General features: G+C 36.3%; 2 protein-coding genes and 1 pseudogene across 2 annotated transcripts; all 3 read left to right on the top strand.

Moving 5' to 3' along the window:
- Positions 1-1,079: 1,079 nt before the first annotated feature.
- On the top strand, positions 1,080-2,018 carry LOC122111458 (olfactory receptor 2B6-like). Its single transcript, XM_042684299.1, has one exon. The coding sequence runs from the start codon at positions 1,080-1,082 to the stop codon at positions 2,016-2,018; it is 939 nt and encodes a 312-aa protein (XP_042540233.1).
- A 12,082-nt stretch (positions 2,019-14,100) lies between these two features.
- Positions 14,101-15,063, top strand: LOC122111465 (olfactory receptor 2W1-like). The gene has a single exon (XM_042684308.1). It carries the CDS (start codon positions 14,101-14,103, stop codon positions 15,061-15,063), a length of 963 nt encoding a protein of 320 aa, XP_042540242.1.
- Positions 15,064-18,444: 3,381 nt separating this feature from the next.
- On the top strand, positions 18,445-21,715 carry LOC122111493 (annotated as a pseudogene).
- The last annotated feature ends 4,194 nt before the right edge of the window (positions 21,716-25,909 follow it).

The raw sequence follows: 25,909 nt of genomic DNA, 5'->3' as shown, positions 1-25,909 counted from the left end.
CTGGGATTCGCCTCTATAATAACAATTTTAAAACGTATGAAATGACTGGGAATGTGGCTTAGTGGCAGAGTGTTTGCCTAGCATGAATGAGGCCCTGGGATCAATTGCTCAGTACCAAATAAACAAATAAAATGCATGAAATGAAAGAAAATAATACCATTGGTAAAATAAATTCTCCACAGAATAGATAAGCAATGAAAATTCAATATAAACTATTAAATACCTCTGGGTGCCGGTGGCTCGTGCCTGTAATCCTAGCTACCCAGGGGGCTGAGATCTGAGGATTGCGGTTCAAAGCCAGCCCAGGCAGGAAAGTCCATAAGACTCTTATCTCCAGTTAACCACCAGAAAACTGGAAGTAGCACTGTAGCTCAAGTGGTAGAGTGCTTGCCTTGAGCTGAAGAGCTCAAGGACAGCACCCAGGCCCAGAGTTCAAGCCCAACTATATATATATATATATATATATATATATATACATATATATATATATATATATATATATATATATAAAGTTTGGCCAAATAATTATGGAGAAGTATATAATGCAAAAAAAATCATTCTTGAAGGATGCTTAGGACCTTAAGTTTTCCAACTTTGAAAATGAATGGCTCACTAATAGTTATGTAAACATGGCATAGCTTTTAAATTTCTTCATTTCAAATACCCAACATAGTTTTTTTAAAATTCAGAGTCTTCTCTCTCCCTGTACAGAAGACGTAATTTTTTTGAGAAGACTAGTAACTAAATCAAGGTGGCCACATCTATTTTGATGATTATATAACTCCAAGTTTTTTCTGTTCTTCTTATTTTATACTATCACTACCTCAGTACCTCAGATAGTGTCAGCCTTGCCTACAGAAGAAGAAATTCTGTGTGAAGGCATTGGATTACTTATTTAACATAACTTGTTTTAATTTTTAGCATCAGGATCTGGTAGCAGATCCTTTATGGTATTTCAAGTTGACTTACTATTCCATTGTATATATTAATGTTGCTTATGTGTCATCAAACTCTGTCATTTCTCTCTATGCTACCTCTGTTAAGGCTACTCTATTATTGTAGGAAATAAAGTGAAGAGAATGGCTCTCATTAACAGAAGTCATCCTGAGGAGTACATTCTACTAGGATTTTCTGACAGACCTTGGCTGGAGCTTTCTTTCTTCCTTATTCTTCTGATCACATACCCTACGGCCATGATGGGAAACATCATCATCATCCTGGTGTCCAGGTTAGACTCCCAGCTCCACAGCCCCATGTATTTCTTCCTCACCAACCTCTCCTTTTTGGACATGTGTTACACCACCAGCATCGTCCCTCAGATGCTGTTTAACCTGGGGAGCACTAAAAAGACCATCAGCTACATGGGGTGTGTAGTGCAGCTTTATTTCTTTCACATAATGGGGGCCACAGAATGTCTGCTCCTGGGTCTTATGTCCTTTGATTGCTACGTGGCCATCTGCAGACCTCTGCACTACACCCTCATCATGAACCAGCGCCTCTGCATCCTGTTAGTGTCCACTATGTGGCTGTGTGGAGTGATCATAGCTGTGTCTCAGTCTGCTCTCACGTTACAGCTGCCGCTGTGTGGCACAAATATACTGGATCACTTGTTATGTGAGATTTCAGTCATAATCATGACTGCCTGTGGTGAGAAGAAGGCTACTGAGCTTAGAATCTTTTTAGTATGCATTATTTTATTAGCTATTCCTCTGTGCTTAATACTTGCCTCATATGCTAGCATTGGACGTGCTGTACTGAAGATTAAATCTTCAGAGGGAAGGAAAAAGGCCTTTGGAACATGTTCTTCCCATCTGATTGTGGTTTTGTTATTTTATGGTCCAGCCATTAGCATGTACCTTCAGCCTCCCTCCTCCATCACAAGGGACCAGCCGAAGTTCATGGCTCTCTTCTATGGAGTGGTCACTCCTACCCTCAACCCCTTCATCTACACCCTGAGGAATAAGGATGTGAAGGGGGCAATACGTAAACTGGTGAGGAGCATTTCCTGTTCAAAGTGAAAGTTTGTAAACATTAAAAATTTTAGGTTATCCATTCTTATTTCTTCTTTTTTATTATAATTTTTATTGTGAAAATACTGTACAGAGGGGTTACAATTGCATAAGCAAGGTAACGAGTACATTTCTTTTCAAGCATTGTTGCCTCCTCCTTTGTTTCTCCTTCCCATCTCTTCCTATCCCCCCCCACCCCTCTGTGTGCCAAAGTTATAAAGTTCGTTTTTCGACGTAATGACTTGTACATCTCATTGTTGCTATAAGTCCATCTGTATCCCTATTTAAATGATTTGTTTTTTCCCTTCCCCTCCATAAATTATACCAACATCATATACAGTGAAAACAAGGGTTATACCATGGGGGAGGGACATACAAAGCAAAAAAGAAATCATCTTATAAATATGTTAGAAACAATAGCAAGAAAGAAAAACCATTTGAGTCCTTATCTTGGGGTTCATTTCATCTAACATCAACTTATCCGACTGTTTCTGCTTATCTCAGAAATATACTAGTTATTGCAAATAAGGGAAACCATGGGACCTATGTTTCTTTGGGCCTGGCTTACTTCACTTCACATCCTTTTTTCCAAGTCTTTCCATTTCCTAACAAATGGGGCAATGCCATTCTTTTTGATGGAGGTATAGAATTCCATTGTGTATGTATACCACATCTTCTTCATCCATTCATCTACTTAGGGGCATCTGGGTTGGTTCTGTATCTTAGTAAACATTAAATTTTAACGTTCTGGTTTCTACTATAAAGCCTTTGTTCTTCTCTTAAAATGGGTCACTTGCTTATGTGTTCTATAAACATGTTAGTGAGGATTATACTTAGTTAACTTGCATCACCATCTGCTGTGACTATTTTACAAGTAAGATTTAAGCCAGACATGTGTGTGATCTAGTAATCCCAGCTACTTAAGAGGCAGAGAAGATAGTTAAAGCCCATCTTGACAGAAAACATGAAACCCTCTCTGACAATTAACTAGAAACAAGAGAGATCAGAAGTAGAATGACCAGAGCTTATATCTCAGTATCCCCACAAATAATAAAAAAAAATAGTAATTCTATGTGAGTAAGTATACAGTGAAAATTCAGTTTATTCAGTAATAAAATATTTGTAATAGAAAATATTATTAAATATGATTCTATTAATATAAAATAACATAATTTAATTGTAGGTAATTAGATTATCATAAAAACAGCATTACAAGTTATTCACCAGCTAGTTTTCTATATGTGTCACATGAGAAATATTTTGTCACTCTTTTCTAGTTATCTCAAATCTCTAGGCAACCAGGCTATACAGATCATTCTTTGTCCATTACTCATAGTTTTCAAAAAAATCCTGTGTTCTATATATTTTACTTCAATTTATGTGGATGTTTTTGCTCCTTGAAAGATACATTTTTTGCTGAACACATAATATGCAGTAATTTTGTATGGTGAATTAATGAAAGTGTTCTAAAACTGAAAGAAATACAATAAGAAAGAAGAGAGTTTTGAGTAATTTCTTTAAAATATTTTGAGTTCTTTGAACCAGAGAAAGAATGAGGATGTGATATGAATCTGGACAACCTAAATTTTTTTTCTGTGTATAAATTCAAATAAGAAGAAATATCTTTTTTTTTTTTTTTTTGTCAGTCATGGGTCTTGAACTGGGCCTGAGCACTGTCCCTCAGCTCTTCTGCTCAAGGCTAGCACTCTACCACTTGAGCTATAGCACCACTTCTGGTTTTCTGGTGGTTTATTGGAGATAAGAGTTTCACAGACTTTCCTGCCAGGGCTGGCAGATCTCAGCCTCTTGAGTAGCTAGGATTACAGGTGTGAGCCACTGGTGCCCGGCAAGAAGAAATATCTTTTAAAAGTAAAAAAAAGATTAAATTTGAAAAATAAAATATTATAATGTTATAATTATTTATTGGTTAAACAATCCAAGTCCCTATAACAGTTTGGATGTAAGAACTGTAAAATCTGTATTGCTGTTATTTGAAAGTGCTAAAACACTTGACTCCTACTAAAAGTTTAAAGTAGCTCATGAAATTAGTAAAAACTAATATAAAAGAAGTTAATGGATTGAAGACTTACATGTTGTTGAATAAATATGCTGTGAATTCAGCAGGAGGTGTTGTGAAATAATAAGTATGTCAAAGAAAAATGGGAAGTTATTTAGACTTTACTGACAAACCTTCTGATATAATTAAGATTTAAAAAAATAACTGGATGAAAAGCCTCATGCTATTTCATATGAGAATTAACTGCAAAGCCAGAATTCCTCTGAAAAATTCCAGGTCATCTGGTATTGCACAATTCTTTGTACCAATGGAGCTTGTACAATTAAGAAAAAAAACCTAGGAAAATAAATTGGTAGATTCTGACTCATTCCTAGGAAATGTATAAAAATTTTACACAAACATATAGACAAATAAAGAACTAAAATTCCATAATATATAATATCTTAAATACTGTGTACCAGTTAAGATATTCTATGTTAGTATTCTATAAATGCAAATAGTGATTTTAGTTTTGGAGATGAAACACAGAAAGATGTGTATCATAACTACATCAGTAGAAACTCATTAGAGTTGTTCTGAGTGTCTTTTCAATCACTCTGTTGTCCACTAGTTTAACTTTGTTACTAGCATTTAGGATAATGAAGATTATTTCTTTCAAGAGGGTTTATGATGACTGGATGCTGATAATATGAGGAATTATAAGAACAATAGGTTAGGTGCTAGGTGCTCATACTTGTAATCCTAGCTACTGAGAAGGCTGAGATATGAGATATGAGAATTGTGCCTCAAAGTTAGCTTGGGTAACACACACACACACACACACACACACACACACACACACACACACACACACACACACACACACACACACACTAAGAATAGGCCAAAGTCTCAGAATGAAGAATATTGATAGTAGGGAATGGTACCAATCACAGAAATGTTTTATTGGTTGCAGAATGCTTCACATTTCTGGGGTATATGTTCCATGTAAATAGCATAACTGTTACTTTAGATAACTTTTGAAAAGTGATGTTGAAGAGAAAGCATGTATTTAATAGTGAAAATATACTCTGTCTTTGATACCAAGCATAATCAATGCTGAGATTATCTTTTTAAGGAAAGTAATTAAAAACTGTCCTCATTATTTCATTCAGACCTTTCTCAAAGAACAAATGGGAGACATCAAGATATATAACCAGGGAGTGCAAGCTCACTTGCCTCCTTTTCCCCACAGGTGGTCTTGATCAGAACTGGAATCTCACATAGCAAGTGATCCAAATGATTTATGCCATACAGGGCAACTGTAATGTAAGTGTGGCTTCTGATATGGCATAGGTAATTCCACACAGCCATATAATGGACTAATAGGAAGCAGAGGCGCTGGTTCATGATGAGGGTGTAATGCAGAGGTCTGCAGATGGCCATGTAGCGGTCAAAGGACATAATTGCCAGCAGAAGGCATTCTGTGGCCCCCATTGTGCTGAATAAATAAAGCTGAAGTGCACACCCCATTTAACTAATTGTCTTCCTAGAACTTCCTAGGTTAAAGAGCATCTGAGGGACGATGCTGGTGGTGTAGCACATGTCCAAAAAGGAGAGGTTGGTGAGGAAGAAATACATGGGGCTGTGGAGCCGGGGGTCTTACCTGGACTCCAGAATGGTGGTGATGTTTCCCATCATGATGATGGAGCATGTTATCAGAAAATTAACGAATAGAGAAGTTCTAGCCAAGGCAGGTTAGCAAAACTTAATAGAATGAACTCCTAAGAATGATTTTCTTTAATGAGTATCATCTTCCTATTCTGCTTTTCCTATAGTATAGAAGCGGAAAGAACAAGTTATGAGGAACAGTAATGTATTATAATGTATTGGTTATCCATGGACAGAAGATAGATTGTAATGACTCTTTGGGAAATAGTATCACTGGTCTTGTACTAAGTTATCTAATTTCTTTTTGCAACACTATAAATTAAAAACAGGTACCTTCTGCATCTTGTATATACATTTGTCTAATTTTGGGAATAACAAAACACTGAAACAAAGACACAGGATGACTCATTGCAATAATGATACCCACAAAACACTATATTGGAAATGAACTGTACAACTTCAGTGGGGAGGAGTGAGGGTTGTGGGGGAGGGAAGGGATAGTAGGAGAACAAGAAAGGAGGGGGGAGCAATGTTTGACAAGAAATGTACTCATTATCTTACTCATGTAACTGTAACCCTTCTGTACAGCATCTTTATAATAAAATAAAATTAAAAAATAAAATAAAGAAGCCCTGTAAGAGAAAAAAATCAGGTACCTTCAGCAAATGGCATCGCTATTCTGCAACTGCATTTCTTCCTCTGTGTAATACATCTATCAATATGAATTTTGACTGGGATTGAAAACTAGCCAAAATACTTTTCAAACTTTGACTATGTAAAAAATGTACTCATTACCTTACTTATATAACTGTAATCCTTATGTACATCATTTTGTCAATAAAATTACACTTTAAATAAAAATTGAGTAAAATAATAAAGTTTGCAAAGCATGGATATTTTATTTGTCTCAAAGAGTATAATAAAGTATTTAGTAACAAAAAATTAGGATACTAGCCTATTGAATAAATATTACTTCCTTTACTCAGGTATTTTGTGGAGTAGATGTGGCATGCTTTTTGACTGCTGTGCAGCTATAAAAACTCAAAACACCTCAAGAAAATGCTGTCCAACCCCCTCAGTCACTCAGTGTAGTAATTACGTCCACGGGGAGTCAAGTATCCCTTGTTATTAAACAATCTACATAAGCTATTTGGAATTGAACAAGGATTCAAAAAATTAATCACAATTTTTCTCCATTACGAATAGAGGCAGTTGGCTATGATCAGAAGGTTTTCCATGCTTAAGGATTTGATTTTCCTGTATTTTTTCCTTGCATAATTACTTAAACATTGGGTATTTGATTTTTATATGTTGGATTTGAATAACTCTATCCAGCTTATAGGAATTTTCTTTGATTTAGTGGGCTCATCACCTTATGAGTATAATGACCACTGATGATGTACAATTAAACCTGCCATTTTGAACTCCAGGTAACTTGATAACCAGGGAATTGGATAAACCATGATCTCAATTCAGAGAGATTCAGATCCATAAGTTATTTTACATTTTGAGGACATACATATTCTTTTGTTTTTCAGCAAAAAGGAGGTACATTTGAAACAACAAAATCCAGTACTTGCATAAGGCAGCATTTTGAGAAATTAAATAAAGTAATGAAGGATTTTGTTTATATTGGGCCAATCCTTTAATGGTGAAGTGTTTCATGAAGCCCATATGTATGATATTCGAATGGAAAGTAAAGATAACATTCAGTGACAAAACTCTAAGTTACTTTGCAAGCCAATTATATTGCTATGGTTATTAAGCATATTTTGATATTTTTTCACTGAATGTTCAAAACCATGCTGTGACATGCCACATAAAGCAACTGAATGCAACTGTGTGAATATTTGTGTATAGTATCTTAGACAGAAGTGTCCAATAACCCTAATGATCCCACTTAATCCTAAAAATGTTTGTCAAATATTTTAATAAGGGTTTTGTGTCCAATCAATTAGTACATATTCAAATGTTACAATAAATGAACTTTTATTTTATATAAATATGTGTTTATTTCACTATGTACCTGCTAAGACAAATTAGTGAAATATCAGGTTAACAGAATAATCCTCCAAATGCTTCCTCAGCTGGCCTTTTCTATGGCACCATACTGGAGTTTCAGGCAAAATTGGGAATTTTTGTTCAGTTCTTATTCTGGATTACCTGACTGCTGTTTGTGTTTCTCTATAATCAAGAACTATGTGCATGTTCATTTAAAGACTAAAACAAGCACTAAGCATTGGGGATGGTTTCATCCCCTCACCTGAAGTCACATGATCAAGAAGGAGGAGTCCTGAGGGGGATTTCTACCTGGCCACACTTTGGGGCAAGCAGACTTTGCAGTGGCACAGCAGGGAAAGCACAGGAGAGTGACAGCCATGGAAGGCAAACACTTAAGCAGAGTTTCCACACTGAGGACTCTGCCATGATGGAGACAGAGGGCATCAAGGTAGCTTGGTGTGAACTGTGGTAACGTCAATCTGTATAGTATTCCTTAGAAAATCATGTGCCTGGGCTTGGAAAAGAAATCTGTCAAAAGCTAAAAAAAAAATCTAAAGACCCGTGTGTGCTGATTCTGCAGATATCCTCTCAGACGCTGAGGAAAAAGTATTGTACTTGTCTGAAGAGAAAACTATTCTTACCTACATTATAGAGGAAAATGTTTAAATTTGTTCTTTATTATAAAGGGGAAACAAGAAGCTATTCATTGATCTTTATATATTTCAATATATATAATGATCAAATTTGCATATGGGAGACTGTCTCAAACTCTTATTGCATATTTTTGCCTTTGTATATAAGTGTAAGTCATATATTTTATTTATATATTATATATAAAACATAAGACTCAGATCTTTTAAACCATGCATATTTCTCATAATATGAACTATTAGACTGAGGATTTTTATTTAGGACTTTTATTAAGCATAATAAGCATTTTTATCACTTCCTGAATTAATCTTGGGGAGCGCTAAAGGAAATCATTATGGAATTCAGTGCATGCAATCAATTTTAATTTTCTGAGTTCTTTTTTAATTTTTAGGTACTTTTCACTGATGCCTATTTTATTCAGAAGTTAGGCATGTACTTATACACAGCAATGTGCCTGTTTATATAAATATTTATTAATTAGATCAATTATATTAACATTTATTCATGAATTAGTTATTCATTTTCTTACTATGATATGATAAAATTAGTGGAATGTGTGACAGGTTGCATCATATTTTAGAGAATTATTACTTTTACTTTCCAACTGGGTCCATAGCAGAACTCAGGCTATTGTTTCCAAAGAGATTTCTCAGGCCATCATGAAATAACTCTCAAACCAACTATTTTAAGCAGTGTTTTAACCAGTTAGGATTGTAACTTTTATATCCTCACTACAATTTTGAATGATTTTATCATAATCTTCCAGAAAAATATTTAAAATTAATAACTTGCAAAAAGTACAACTTCTTTTTTTTTTTTTTTTGGGTCCGGTCGTGGGGCCTGAACTCTAGGCCTGGGCGCTGTCCCTCAGCTCTTCAGCTCAAGGTTAGCGCTCTACCACTTGAGCCACAGTGCCACTTCCGGGGTTTTTCTTTTTGCTTTATGTGGTGCTGAGGAATCGAACCCAGGGCCTCAGGCATGCAAGGCAAGCGCTCTACCACTGAGGCAACTTCCCAGCCCAAGTACAACTTCTTGTAGAGAAAGACTGAGAGGATAGAGATGGAGCTATTAGTTTGGTAGTTTTAATTTTCAATCAAGCATCTTAGTTTTTTTCATCACCTTTATGAGCAGATTGACATATTAAAAACTTATACATTCTTAATGCTTACTGCACGTTTGGTGCTGAAACCATCACTGCAATCTTTGCCATAAGTCTATAATCTCCAAAAGCTTCCATTTTCCCTCCTGGGATGTGTGTGTGTGTGTATATGTGTGTGTGTGTGTGTCTGTGTTAAGGGTGATAATGGTGAAGGTGGTGATAATGATGATGACACTATCATAAAATCTATCTGTCTGGCTATCAAAATTGTAAATGCCCAAGTAGTACTGAATTGAGCATTTCTGGATGTTATTTTCCTTTGAATGGGAGGGTTATCTTCATGTATTCAGTGACTAGTTTTTCTGGCAGTACTTTATGGATTATTTATTCTATTGCTGTAGGTTTTGGCAGTTCTGAGGTGCCCAGACTTGTCTAGAAGGCCTGGATCTCTACAGCACTAGTGAGTGATGCTGAGCTCATTCTTCCTTCAAATGGAGAGTCATGGTTTAGAAAACTGAATATGGTAGTTGTTATTATATAGATTAAAATAGCAATAGTTCATGCTCACTTGCCACTTCATTACCATGACATGCAGGTAATGTCTCAAATCCTCAGACTAAGTTTCTAATGAAAAAAAAGTTGAAGATTGTCAATGTCTGAGTATGCTATAACTTAGAAAACTTTCATCCAACTTATTTCTCTCTTCAATATATTTATTAGGAAGTTCTTATTTATTTTTTTATTAATAAGTTTTTTTTTATTGTGAAAATACCATACAGAGGGGTTACAATTACATGAGCAAGGTAATGAGTGCATTTCTTTTTTTTGGGGGGGGGTCTGGTCATGGGGCCTGAACTCTCCGCCCGGGCATTGTCCCTCAGCTCTTCAGCTCAAGGCTAGCGCTCTACCACTTGAGCCACAGCGCCACTTCTGGCTTTTTTTCTTTTTGCTTATGTGGTGCTGAAGAATCAAACCCAGGGCCTAATGCGTGCAAGGCAAGCGCTCTACCACTGATCCAGCCCCAGAGTACATTTCTTATCAAGCATTGTTGCCTCCTCCTTTGTTTCCCCTTACCATGCCTGCCCTCCCATCTCTCCCCCCAAATCCCAACCCCTGCCAAAGTTTAAAATTTAACTTAGAATTAAAAAATGCTAACTACTAACTTTATTATTTTTCATCATTATTATTATTATAGCTATAAATATGGGCATGTTTTAGGTATAAAGGATAGAAGGAAGAGAAGTATGTATCTTGTCTGTTTTCTTTTTTAAAAAATATATTTTCTTATCTTTGAATAGTTGTAGAAAAGAGTTGCCCTTTAACACAGCAGTTAATGAATACAATACATCTTGATCATTGACACTCCTTTCAACATTCTCGTCTCTCACAACCCTACCTCCTTCCTTTAATTTTCTTTTTCCCCCTTCTTTTTATTGTAAAGGTGATACACAGAGGAGTTATAGTTATATATGTCAGGTAATGAGTACATTTCTTTTTGAACAATGTGACCTCTTCCTTTGTTTTCTCCCCAGTTTTTCCCTTCTGACCCCCCCCTCTTCTACTAGTTGTTTGGTTCATTTTCAACTTAGTGTCCAGTGACTGTCACTACTGCATTAGTCCATCCTTTTTTCCAGCCATGTTTGGGCCTCCTCCTTACCCATCCCCCAAACAGATAAAATTATATACCAGACAAAAATTACAAAAAAAAGTGACAAAGGGGGAAAAATCCCAAAAAGCAAAATAACATAAAACCTCTTGTTTCCATTTCTTGGAGCTCATTTTGATAAACATCATTTTACATGATTGTATGCACAAAGCTATTGAGTCTTTGTGATCTGCTCCTGAGAATATCTTCCTTTGATCTCACTGTGTGAATGTTTTGCATCCTGTTTATCATGTGCCAGCATAATTTTTAATCTTTTACCATCCATTGTGCTTACTAGTAGTTTTATAGGCACATTCTAATTAGTACAAATGAGGGAAACCATGCAACCTATGTTTCTTTGGGTCTGACTTACTTGACTTAATATGATTGTTTTCAAGTCTTTCCCTTTCTTTACAAATGGGGCAAGGTCATTCTTTCTGATGCAAGCATAGAATTCCATTGTGTATCTATACCATATTCAATCCATTCATCTGCTGAGGGGTTCTGGGTTGATTTCATATCTTAGCCATGGTAAATAACGTTGCTTGAACATATTTGTGCTGATAGCATGGGTGTGGCCTTGTTTGTGGTCATTTGGGTAATGCTCAGGAGTGGGATTGTTGGGTCATAAGGAAACTCTATGTTTAGTCTTTTGAGGAACGTCCATATTGCTTGAGTGGTTGAACAAGTTTACATTCCCACCAAAAGTGTAGTAGTGTCCCCTTTGGCCACATCCCCACCAGTATGTGTCACTTGTTTTCTTGATAATGGCCATTCTAACTGGAGTGGAATCTCAATGTTGTTTTGATTTGCATTACTTTTATGGCCAGAGACGTTGAACATTTCTTAATGTGTCTATTGGACATTCTTATTTCTTCTTCTGAGAAGTCTCTCTTCAAATCTTTAACCCATTTATTAATTGGGTTGTTGTTTCTTTTAGGATTTATTTTGGGAGGGTTTAATATTTTGAGTTCTAAGTATATTTTAGGAATGAGGCCCTTCCTTGTCTAATGCATAACTGGTGAAGATCTTTCCCCATTATGCAGGCTTTCTAGTTTTCTTGCTAGCTTTGTCCTTTGTCATGCAGAAACTCTCCAGTTTGATGAAATTCCACGTATCTGGTCTTTCATTGATTTGTTATGATTCTGGATCTTAATATTTTTAGGATGTGCTTTGAATTTTATGAGCACATTCTCCCCTAGTTCTCCTTTCTTTTTCTTTTCTTTTCTTTCCTTTCCTTTCTCTTCCTTTCTTTCCCACTTTTCCTTGCTATCCCCTTCCCTTCCCCATCACCACTTTCGAGTACCCCTTTGTCTGTTTTCTTAAAGACTCTTAGCGTCAGGAGAAGACACTCCACATTTACCTATATTTTGTGTGATTATAGTTTGTTCTTATAATAATTCTGGTAACTAAAGTTTATTCAGGCATGCTATGTTGCAAGCATTATTCTGAGCCCCTTGCATTTATTATTTATCTGATTTTCCATCCCCAATCTAGGCAGGTGTATAGTATATGATTTTATTGATGAAACACTGAGCTGAGTAGTGTTATGGATCTTATCTGGGATGGCAAGATTTTATTTGAAAGTTGTAGTAATGTAAAGTCATAAGATGAACCCCAAAGAATAAACACTGTCATTAGTATCTAGGAAAGTGATCATAGAAGTTTGGTTTAGGGAGTAGTGGTAGAAGCTTTTTTTTGAATATTTTTATTATATTTGAGTAGTTGTACAACAAAAGGAGCTGCCATCAACAAAACAGGCTATGAATATAATGTGTCTTGATCAAAGTCACGCCTTTCAACATTCTCACTTACCCCTCCCAACACACCCCTCCCCTCACTTTCCAATAAAGTACAAACAAGGCCATAGTAAAGACAACAGCACAACTATGTTCATTGCAGCACTATTTACCATCATCAAGATATGCAATCAATTCATATGTCCCTCAGTGGACAAATGGATCCAGAAAAAACAGTATATATACATAATAGAATTCTACTCATCCATCAGAAAGAATAATATTGTATCATTCATGAGGAAATGCAAAGACTTGAAAAAAATTATATTAAGTGAAGAAAGCCAAACTCAGAGAGAAACACAGGTTGCATGGATTCCCTCATTTGTGGTAGCTAGAATGTGCCTATAAATCTATAAGTAAACACGCTGGGTGGTATGCAAGCAGTTACAAGTGAATCAAATAGTATAATTCTTTAGAAAGACTAAGTCAAGTCCTCAAAAAATTAAGTACCAGGAAATATTTACTTGCAAAAGGAGGAGTGAAGCCAAGGGGCGAGGAATAGCTGAATGAACCAGGGAATGCAGTCAAGAATTCATTGTATATACCACAGAATTGAGAAAAATAAGGGAAGAGGTGGGTCACAGTGGGGGTGAAAATGTTAAAGGGATAACAGATCAAGACATATTGTTCAATAGGAAAAAAAATCTTAAAGAACTTATTTTGCACTCAACTTTAATGGATTTAGTGACAAGAAATAAAAGGGTGAAATAAAAGGGCTGAAGACAAATAACAGATGTCTTAACCTGACAAATTGAGGAACCAGTGATTCTATTTAACAAACACGGGAGAAGAGGAATTCTTTCTTTCATTCTGACATTAGCTAAATGGTTCACTTTTATAAGTTAATTCATGACCAAGAAAAGAATATATTCACTCTATCAAGTTAACTGGCTTTATTTTTAAAATTCACAGGTCATATCATTTTAGAACTATATCTATTTTAAGTTTTCAAATCTGTATGTAACATAATTAAGACCCTGTATTAAAAGTAAAATTTAATATTAAACTCATTGCTATAAAAGAATCTAAAACAGATATATTACTTGGCAGAAACTTTCAACTTTGATCCATTAATGGCTTTCAATGATCAATCTAATTTTCTTTAGTCCTTTGATTTCTTAAGTTATTTAGATGGTATACTTTGACAAATTGTTTCTTCTCCTGTCTTCTTTTTTCACATCCTCCCCTTCCTCTATCTTTTCCATTTAGGATATAGATTTTGTAGAACTATGGATCAAAGCAATCACAGTGCTTTATATAATTTTTTTCTGCTTGGCTTCTCTGATCATCCCGAACTGGAGAAGATCTTGTCAGGAGTCGTCACCATCTTCTACTTTATTATATTGGTGGGGAACACAGCTATCATTCTGGCCTCTCTCCTGGATTCTCATCTCCACACACCAATGTATTTTTTTCTCAGCAACTTATCTTTCCTAGACCTGTGTTTAACCACCAGCATTATCCCTCAGATGCTGGTTAACCTGTGGGGCCCTGAGAAGACAATCAGCTATGTGGGCTGTATCATCCAGCTCTATGCTTATATGTGGTTGGGTTCCATTGAGTGTCTTCTTCTGGCTGTCATGTCCTATGATCGTTTTACAGCCATTTGTAAGCCCTTGCATTATTTTATAATCATGGACCCACAACTATGTCTCAAGATGATTATCATGGTCTGGAGTGTTAGTTTGGCCAATTCTGTAGTATTATGCAGTCTCACTGTGAATTTGCCTAGATGTGGAAACAACATTCTGGATCATTTCCTGTGTGAGCTGCCGGCCATGGTGAAGATAGCATGTGTAGACACCACCATGGTGGAAATGTCTGTTTTTGCCTTGGGCATTGTCATTGTCCTCACCCCCCTTGCCCTTATTCTTATATCCTATGGTTACATTGCCAAAGCTGTGCTGAGAATGAAGTCAAAGGCAGGACGGCGCAAAGCAGTGAACACCTGTGGATCTCATCTCACGGTGGTGTCCATGTTTTATGGGACTGTTATCTATATGTACCTGCAACCAGGTAACAGTGCCTCCAAGGACCAGGGCAAGTTCCTCACCCTCTTTTACACCATTATCACTCCAAGTCTCAACCCCCTCATCTACACTTTGAGGAATAAGGATATGAAAGACGCACTGAAGAAACTGGTGAGGGTTCACCTGGAATCTGCAAAGCTGAAGAGGACCTGGAAATCATAGAAAATATTGAAAAAATAAGGCAATGTGTATGCTTTGTAATGATCTATTTTTGTGCCTGTCTTGGGCTTGGACATTGCCCCTAAGCTTTTTTGCTCAAGGCTAGTGCTCTACTATTTTAGCAACAGCTTCACTTCTGGCTTTTTTTTTTTTTTTTTGGTAGTTAATTGGAGTTAAGAGTCTCATGGACTTTCCTTCCCAGACTAGCTTTGAAACATGATGCTCAGAATTTAGCCACCTGAGTAGCTTAGATTAGAGGAATCAGCCATTAGCGTCTGACTTTTTATTTTAATCAGTCAAAAAGCCCTACGATCACATAGGTAAATTTATGTAATAATTTTTAATATACAAACACATTGTGTCTGCAAACAATATTAGAAGCATTATCCTTAGAACTTCTATATCTCCAATTATTTGTATGGCCTCAAAATATACAGGTCTTTAGGAATTTTTATGTTTTCTTACAATTTGACATAAATGAATGTTAAACATAAACTTGAACTTACTCTAGTAAGCTTAATTTATTTTAAAGCCCAGGAGAATCTACATTGGTTGTCCTGGTTTGTTACTTCAATGCTAATGCTCATATGTTACAAAGGATAAATCTGAGTGGTTTCATACACATTATTCTTTCCCACATGAAATAACAATATGAAAATAATGGTTTTATGTTAAATGTTTTGTGATGTTTTCCAAACATTACATGAGTTTGATTTGATCCAGGCAATGCTGCTCTAAGATAGTAATTGTTCCAAGCCCCATCTAACATAATGCACTCTGTTGAAACTTGATTTCAATATCTCTTATAGAGCAGGCACAATGGCTCATGCCTGTAATCCCAGCCACCTGAGAGGTCAGATTGGTTTTAGGTTAGCCTGGGCAAAAAGTTAGGAAGTCTCCATCTCAACAAAACCAGGTATGGTGTTCATACCTGTAATTGATGCTGCACAGGAGACATAGGAGGAAGTTGTGTCAGAGGTGGATTTTAAGCAAAAGAGCATGAGACCTTTTCAGATATGGATCTGAAAAGTAACAAAAAAGCACGAAGAGCCAGAAGCATGGTTAGGGTGGTAGGTAGTATGCTTGCTTAGCAAACAGAAGAGCCTCATTTTAACCTCAGTATTGAAATACAGCAACTTTAATAAAACATCTTTAAGCCTATGACTACTTATTTTATAGTTATATAAGGGATTGAGAAGACAGAATTTGGACCTCTAAGGGTAACAACACAGTTTTCCCTATTCTCACTCATTTATTCATTCATTAGACTCACTCATGATGTGTTAACTTTTTGAAAAGACAATATAACTAATTTGAGAACAGTTAGGCTTTTGACATAGAATTATGGATTTATTTAACTGCTGTGTAATTTGAGAAATGTAGAAATTTTTGTATGCTGTGGAATTTTATAAAATAAAGGAATCTCTTGCTTTCCATTTGCCTGGATTTGATATTTTGTTTTAATGAATAAATGTAATTTTTAAATTAAACTTTGGTATTTTCTGACATCTGACATCTTTCACTGAAAGATCACATTTTTGATAATTTTACTCACCAAGACAAATTTTAGGATAACTTGCTCAAATCTAAGTGTAATTTATTTTCTTCTCTATCACTTCATAGTTGGTGAAATGTAAAGGAACAAGTAGGAGACAATTACTTATTGCCCAAGCAGAAAAACACTACAGTAATGATTAATTACTGAATATGTTATTATTGAATATATGCTGAATATACTAGGATGTTGCTGATATCTTTACCTTCTTTTAGAGTTGTCTTCAAAAACAGTACATCAACTGATAAAGATAGTCTACAGAGACAATTTTAATTTTGTGATCCTGAAGCATGAATAGTATTGTTCCCCATCCACTAACATTATATTTGGAAGGTACACTCTTACAATTGTAAGATTTATCACAGATAATATTTGCAGTACATTTACTAACTTTAGTAACTAATATCAAGGGACTGAAAGTTCATTCACTTCAATAATCCAAGAATGACAAAAATATAATAGTTCATGAAATTATAGATGAATAAAAGAATTCTAAAATACATAACAGGACACAGAAAGCCATAAATCTATATACTTACCAAATGCATTGATTCTCTCATTAAAGGGGTGCTTTTTTTCTTTGAGTTTCAGATGTAAAATTCTTTGATTTAGGACTAGGGAGACTAGAATTTGCTCATCTTAGCAACATATTCTAATACTCGAGTATGTTAGAACTGATACATGGGTTAAAAGTAGTCAGGTAAGAACTTAACAGGGCTAAGATAGTCCAGAACAAATTTGACTTTCCTTTAACAACATTCTATTTTTCTACAATCACAGTATTCTAGTTAGCACAATCAAAGAGTCTTCATGATTTTTTTTTTGGTCAGTCAGGGGGCTTGAATTCAGGGTCTGGGCTCTATTTCTGAACTTTTTTGCTCAAGGCTATTGCTCTACTACTTTGAGCCAGAGCTCTACTTCCAGTTTTCTGGTGGTTAATTGGAGAGAAGAGTCTCACTGACTTTCCTGTCCTGGCTGGCTTTGGGCCACCTGGCAGTATCTCTAGCCTTATACATGTTACTTCTTAAGAGAACTTCAATTCTTCAGAAGCAACAGCAGCAGATATGAAGACTCATGGGTTTTTTAAAAAAAAAATTGAGTATTTCATTTAGATTTCAGGCTGTACTCAGGCTGATCACACAATAAATTTCATTAGCAATAGGAACCAGAATAGAACCCATATCTACCTCTCCAAATACAATGTATTAGCTGAGAATCATCATTGCATAACATGATCATAAAGAATATGAGAAATATATGATTGGTAAGCAAACCATGATACTTGAGATTAGCACACAAGAACAAGTCATTAAAGAATCCCACAAAACCTACTTTAATTGAATAATCTCATTTGATGTAACCACCAGTCCCTTGGAACTGATAATGTTCCTTAACAGTTTGCCTAATGTCATTTTAAAATGCATTTAAAAAGCTCCTTTTGTAAAGGTGATGTACAGAGGGATTACAGATGTAAGTCAGATAAAGAGTACCTATCTTTGTGAACAATGACACCCCTTCCCTCCCAGTTTTTCCTTCCTGTCCCTATCCACAAGTTATATAGTTCATTTTCAACAAGGTGTCTAGTTTGCTGCATTTGTCCACCCTTTGTTCCACCGTTCCTGTTCCCCCCACCCCCCCAAAGAAAGAGAAATGAACAACCGATACAAAAGAAAATGAAAACAAAAACAGCAGAAAAGAAAAGAACCTCTTGTTTCCCTTTCCTGGAGTTCATTTTGATAAATATTATTTTATATGATCAGACACACATAGGTACTGGGCCTTGTATCTCCTCCTTTGGGTGACCCACAGCCGAAAAACCGTTAAAACCGAACTCGAACGCCCCAGTCGCCCAGAACATTCGGGCTCGTGGCGGTGTGCGGTTTTCCTATAAGGCTACGAAAAATGACCAAGGACATGTCTGTGGTTGAGCAAGATCTAGATCCAGATGTACTACAGGTTCAGAATTTGTTATGAATTCTGAAGAAGAGCTTATTAAAGAATGTGAAGAACTCTGGAAAGATATGGAAAACTGTCAGCATAAATGGTCGCTTATTGGAACTGAGACACTAATTCAAATGCTCAGCCATCATTACTGATGATGCAAGTGAAATGCTTGACTGCTGAATTCAAGCAAGGGCAGAATGAAACACCTGAAGTAATTGCTCTGACTGATGATCTTCTAACTACATTAGGGAAGAAAGGGTTACAAAAACTGAAACATTCTCCCCATGGTATAACCCCTGCTTTCACTGTATTTGATGTTGGTATAATTTGTGGAGAGGAAGGGAAAAACAAATCGTTTAAATAGGGATACAGGTGGACCCATTGCAACAATGAGACTTACAAGTCGAAAACGAACTTTACAACTTTGGTGGGAGGGGGGAGAAGAGGCTAAAAAGGTGTGTGTGGGGGGGTGGGTAGAGGATGGATGGGAAGGGGAAACAAAGGAGGAGGCTACAATGCTTGATAAGAAATGTACTCATTATCTCGCTCATGTAATTGTAACCCCTCTGTACAGTATTTTCATAATAAAAAAATAAATAAAAACTGAAACATTCTAACTGGGGTGAGGTGGAATCTCAATGTTGTTTTGCTTTTCTTTTATGGCTAGAGAGGTTGAGCATTTCTTCATGTGTCTATTGGCCATCCTTCTTTCCTCTTCAGAGAAGTTTCTCTTTAAGTCTTTAGACCACTTATTTATTGGGCAGTTGTTTCTTTGAGGATTTGTTGTTGGGGGATTTAATTTTTTGAGTTCCAAGTATATTTTAGATATGAGACCCTTGTCCATTGTATGACTAGTGAAGATCTTCTCCCAATCTATGGGCTTTCTATTGATCTTGCTATCTATGTCCTTTGCCATGCAGAAGCTCTGCAATTTCATGCAATCCCATTTGTCCAACCTTTCTTCGATTTGTTGTGTTTCTGGGTCTCTATTAAGAAAATTTTGGCCTGTGCCAAGGAGACCCAGGGTTTCTCCTATTCTGTCCTGTAATATTTCAGGGTGTCTGCTTTGACTTTGAGGTCTTTGGTCCACTTGGAGTTGATTCTGGTGCAGGGTGATATTATAAGGATCTAGCTTTAGTTTTCTACAGATGTTTAACCAATTTTGCCAGCACCATTTACCGAAGAGGTTGTCTTTCTTCCATTCTATTTTTTAGCTCCCTTATTGAAAATCAGGTGGCTATAGGTCTGTGGGTTCATTTCTGGGTCTTCAGTTCTATTCCGTTGGTCTTGAGGTCTCTTCTTGTGGCAGGACCAAGCTGTTTTGATTACTATGGCTTTGTAGTAGAGTTTGAAATTTAGTACAGTACTGTTCTTTCTGTTAAGGATCGCTTTTGCTATTTGGGGTCTTTTATTGTTCCATATGAATTTTTGGATTGCCTCTTCTATTTCCTTGGAGAATGAGGTTGGAATATTGATAGGTATCACATTGAATTTGTAAATAGCCTTGGGAAGTATTGCCATTTTCACGATGTTGATCCTTCCAATCCAGGAGCATGGGAGGTTTTTCCACTTTCTAAGTTCTGTTTGATTTCTTTTTTTCAGGTTTTTAAAGTTTTCATTGTAGAGGTTCTTCACTACTTTGGTTAAGTTAATTCCTAGGTATTTTATTTTTTGTGAGGCTATTATGAATGGTGTTGCTTTCCTGATTTCAGCCACACTCTTCTCATTGTTGGCATACAGAAAAGCCATGGCTATAATCAAGAACTCTAATAACAACAGATGCTGGAGGGGATGTGGACAGAAGGGAACCCTACTGCATTGTTGGTGGGAGTGTAAACTTGTTCACTTTGGAAAAGTATGGAAGTTCCTCAAAAGACTCCACATAAAGGTCCCCTATGACTCAGCAATAACACTTTCGGGCATGTACCCAAATGATCACAAACAGGGCCATACTAAAACTACCAGCACAACTATGTTTATTGCAGCATTATTCACCATAGCTAAGATATGGAACCAACCCAGATGCTCCTCAGTAGATGAATGGATCAAGAAAATGTGATATACATATGCATATACACACACACACATGTATATATGAATTCTATGCCTCCATCAGTAAGAATGACATTGCATCATTTGTTAGGTAATGGAAAGACTTGGAAAAAATTATATTAAGTGAAGTAAGCCAGTCCCAAAGAAACATAGGTCCCATGGTTTCCCTTATTTGTAATAACTAGTATATGTATGGGGCAAGAAGAAAAGGTCAAAAGCTATTTACATATGAGCAGATAAGATGAAGTTAAGTGAAATGAACCCCAAGATAGGAACACAAGTGGTTTTTTTCTTTCTTGCTATTGTTTCTAAGGTATACCTCTGTTTTCACTGTATTTGATGTTGGTATAATTGGTGGAGGGGAAGGGAAAAAACAAAATGTTTAAATAGGGATATAGGTTGACCCATTGCAACAATGAGATGTAGAAGACCCTATGTTGAAAAATGAACTTTACAATTTAGTGGGGGGGGGGGAAGTGTAGTTGAGGAGGTGGGAGGGAAGAGATGGTAGGGGAAAACAAAGGAGGAGGCAACAATTCTTAATAATAAATGTACTCATTACTTTGCTCATATAACACCCCTCTGTACAGTATTTTCACAATGAAAAACTAGTTAAAAAAATTGAAACATGATCTTGATACTACCTACTATTCAGGCAAAGAATAAAAAGTTAAAGGAAGACTTTAAAAGAGAGCAGCAGTGGATGGATGAACAGCAACAAATAATGGACCACTCTTACTACAATCCAAATTGAACTGGAAAGCCAGATTGAGGCGCAGTCTAAATTGAGACTTAAAATGTCTAATGAGATGAAAGCTAAAAACTCTTGATTTCCTTTGGTGAGTTTCTTGAATACTATTTTCCTCTGCCTGGTGGAAAAACTAAAAGGAAAAAGACAAATTTTGAACCAACTGCACAGCTGACAACATTGAATGAGATAATTAAGATTCTTATAAATAGAATACTTGGTGTTCTACATGATCACATGTTCAAATTAGTGCTTCCTTCTGGACACCTTATATTGAGCTGCTGCTGTGCAGTGAAATTTCCTGGAGACATCCTGAAGAACCAAACCAAATAAGATTAGAAGCCTTTCATCAGTAAAAGGATGACCTTTTTTCATAGTAAGGAATCTTGTTACCCAAGGATAAAGGAAACATAGTACTATTTGAAAAAGTCAATAATAGCTCATAGTTAATAATTCATATTCCCCTTGCTGTTTTGTAAATAAGTTCTTACTGTGTAGCCCAGGCTAGTGTCCATATTCATATCCTTCAGAGTCCATCTTTCCAGTGCTGGTTGTGATGTGTGCTACCAACAAGCCAGGTGGTTGATCTACTTTAAAGCTTAAATAACACATATTGTCAAGTATTCATTTTTAAAGTGATTTTTTTTGTTACTTTGATGTTTTCAACTGCCAGTGAAAAATACTGTAGACTATAAAGTATGGACTTTATTTAATGTTCTTTGAAAAATTGTAAATTTGTGAAGTTACTAGTATTTTTCTAGAATTGTCATATTGGTGGCTATTGCCTCATGGCTACAGGCTGAGTTCTGAGGATCCCAGATTTGAAAACTTTATTTCTAATTAATTAGCAAAAAGTCAGAATTAAAGGCATGACTCAAGTAGTGGGGCACCAACTATAATTGAAAAAGCTTGAGGCCCTGAGTTCAAGCCCCAGAACATTATTGTCCCCTCCCGCCAAAAAAATGAAAGGTCATTTAATTTGGAGATTTTTTTTTCCTTATGGTGCTAGGGAGCAAAACCAGAACTTTGTTCAAGGTAGGCAAGCACTCAGCCACTCATATCAGGAGATAGTCTTAAAATTGAAATAATATCCAATTAGAAAGCACAATTTAAAAATATTGAGCAAATCTGTTTCATATATATTGTTTCTTTTCTATGTTTGTTAAAAATTAGAATGGGGAAAATTATTGGACAAGCAATCTTTTTTATTCTGTATTACATACCACTGACAGTATATGTTAATACCCCTCTTGTTTCTGCTAATTATTTCCAAGAAACTTGTGTTCAAATTATTTTGTAAGTTTCTATAAATAAATTTGTTTCTAAAATCTAAAAAAATAAAAGAATACCTTCCTTTGGGCTCACTGTGTCTGAATGCCTAGAGACTTGTATGATTTACCATTTCCCACACTGTATGACCTATGACAAATGAAGAAATATTCAACATCGCTGGCCATAAAAGAAATGGAAATCAAAGCACCATTGAGATTCCACCTCACCCCTGTTAGAATGGCCATTTTCAAGAAAACTAACAATAACAAATGCTACAGTGGGTATGGCCAAAAGAAAACTCCATTACATTGTTGGTGGGAATATAAACTTGTTCAAATCACTCTGGAAAGCAGTATGGAGGTTCCTCAAAAAACTAAACATAGAGTTTCCCTAATACCATTTGATACAACTCTATTTTCCAGGGTGCAGGAGTCACCTTTTGTAGAAGAAGCAATGACCTTGGGTTGGTCCCTTGTGATGGAGGAGTGGAGGCTGAAGGAGCTGATGATTCATACCTTTAATGGTTGATCAGAAAATAAGAAAACTACAAGGAATTAGAGGACATATCCTAAATGCCTTTCTTCTTTCCTCAGATTTCTCTCCAATACAGTATGTCAAATAGTTCCGTAATAAGCAAGGATTAAGTCCAGAAGAACAGCTGTCATAAAAATGCAGGCCACAGAGAGTGAGAGATCATTTGCCTCCTTTACACCACAGGTGGTCTTGATCTGGAATGAGTGATCCAGTTGATTGATATCCCAAAGTGGCAACTGTAATATGAGTGGCTTCCAATACAGCAGAGGTTATTCCACACAGTTGATGTTTCCCTCCTTGGCCAAGGAGTATGTTATCAGAAGAATTACAAATAGATGAAGTTCTAGCCAAGGCAGGTCAGAAAAACTTAATAGAATGAATTCCTGAGGATGACTTTCATTAATGACTTTTGTCTTTGCTATTTTGCTTTTCCTATAGTATAGAAGTGGAAAGAAGAACGAGTTATGAGGGACAGGAATGCATTATAGTGTATTGGTTATTCATGGACAGAAGATAGATTGAAAGGATGCTTTGGGAAATAGTATCTGTGGTCTTGTACCAAGTTATTTCATTTCTTTTCTCAATACTATTAATTAAAAGCAGGCATTTCCAATGAATAGCCTCAGTATTATGCAACTGAATTTCTTCCTCTGCATGGTGAATCTATCAACAAGAATTCTGACTGGGATTTGATGAAAAGTAGAAATTACTGGACTTTGAAAACTGGCAAAGAAGACATTTCAAACTTTGACTATATAAAAATAAGGACAATATGGGCTGGGAAGGTGGCTCAGTGGTAGAGCGCTTGCCTTGCACGCATGAGGTCCTGGGTTCGATTCCTCAGCACCACATAAGCAGAAAAGAAAAAAACCTGAAGTGGTTGGGCTGGGAAGGTGGCTCAGCGGTAGCGCGCTTGCCTTGCATGCTCGAGGCCCTGGGTTCGATTCCTCAGCACCACATAAGCAAAAAGAAAAAAAAGCCGGAAGTGGCGCTGTGGCTCAAGTGGTAGAGTGCTAGCCTTGAGCTGAAGAGCTGAGGGACAGTGCCCAGGCCCAGAGTTCAGGCCCCATGACCAGACCCCCCCCAAAAAATAAGGACAATAAACTGTTAAATAAATATTACTTCTTGGGAGAAAAATGAGGGAGGGGTTTACTTTTGTAACTGTAACCCCCATGGACCTCACCTTGACAATAAAAATTAAAAAAAAATATTACTTCCTATATTCAGGCATTTTAGAGAATAGGTGTCACATGCTTTTTGACTGATGGCAGCTATAAAACAAAACAAAATGAAACACCTCACAAAAATGCTGTCCAAGCTCACTCAGTGTAGAAATGGTATCCATGGGGAGTCAAATATTCTTTGTTATTAAACAATCTACAGAAGCTATTTGGAATTGAACACGGATTCAAAAAACTTTAAACCCGATTTTTTTTTCCCATTATGAATAGAGGCAGTTGGCTATCATCAGAAGATTTTCTACACTCAAGGATTGGACTTTCATATCATTTTTCTTGTATAATTACTTAGTTTTAGTATTGGGTATTTGATTTTATATGTTGAATTTGAATAAATCCATCCAAATTTAGAGGAATTTTCTTTGATTCAGTAGACGCATCATCTTCTTTTCATATGAGTTGGGCAGTATTATGACCACTGATTATGTACAATTAAGCCTGCAATTGTCAACTCCAGGTAACTAGATAACCAAGAGATTGGATAAACCAGAATCTCAATCCAGAGAGATTCAGATCCACAAGCTATTTTACATTTTGAGGACATTTATTTTTCAACAAAGAAGAGACACATTTGAAACAACAAACAAGGGAAGGGGCAAAAATGCTGAACAAGAAAAGTACTCATTGCTTAATTCATATAACTGTAACCCCTCTGAGCAGCATTTTTACAATAAAATAAAATTTAAAAAAATCAGTGTGAGAAATTAAATGAAATAATGAAGGATTTGGTTTACATTATGTAAATCCTTTAATGGTGAAGTGTTTCATGAAATCCACATCTTCTGTGTGATATTGATGGAAAGGAAAGATAGCATTCAGTGACAAAACTCCAAGTTACCATCAAGCCAGTTACATTATTATGGTCACTAAGCCTATATTGATATTTTTACACTGAATGTTCAAAACCATGCTGTGACATGCCACACAAAGCAACTCAGTGCAATTTGATCAATTAATACCTGCTCAAAACTTAGGATAAGTGAACTTTTATTATGTGTATTTCACTATGTACCTGCTAAGAAGAATTAGTGAAAAATCAGGTTAACAGAATAATCCTCCAAATGCTTCCTCAGTTGGCCTTTTCTATGGCATTATACTGGAGTTTCAGGCAATATTGGGAATTTTTGTTCAGTTCTTTTTCTGGATTACCTGGCTGCTGTTTATGTTTCTGTATAATCAAGAGCTATTTGCAAGTTCACTTAAAGACTAAAAAAACACTAAGCATTGGGGACAGTTTCATCTCCTCACTTGAAGTCACATGGTCAAGAAGGAGGAGTCCTGAGAGGAATTTCTACCTGGCCACACTTTGGGGCAAGCAGAGTTGGCAGTGGCGTGGTAGGGAAGGCAGGGGAGAGCAGCAGCCATGGAAGGCAAACCCTTAAACAGTATCTATTTCCACACTGAGGACTCTGTCATGGTGGAGATGTACAACATCCAGGTAGCTCAGTGTGAACTGTGGAAACGCCAATCTGCAGTACTTCTTAGAAAATCATGTGCCTTGGCTGG

Source organism: Dipodomys spectabilis, unplaced genomic scaffold (genome assembly GCF_019054845.1).
Source record: "Dipodomys spectabilis isolate Male_0828 unplaced genomic scaffold, ASM1905484v1 ptg000085l, whole genome shotgun sequence".
NCBI classification, from domain to species: Eukaryota; Metazoa; Chordata; class Mammalia; order Rodentia; family Heteromyidae; genus Dipodomys; species Dipodomys spectabilis.
This window is presented reverse-complemented; position numbering and strand designations above follow the sequence as displayed.

Bases quoted from the DNA above. Each gene is read 5' to 3' on its own strand.
- LOC122111458 (XM_042684299.1), top strand. From the start codon at position 1,080: ATGGCTCTCATTAACAGAAGTCATCCTGAGGAGTACATTCTACTAGGA.
- LOC122111465 (XM_042684308.1), top strand. From the start codon at position 14,101: ATGGATCAAAGCAATCACAGTGCTTTATATAATTTTTTTCTGCTTGGC.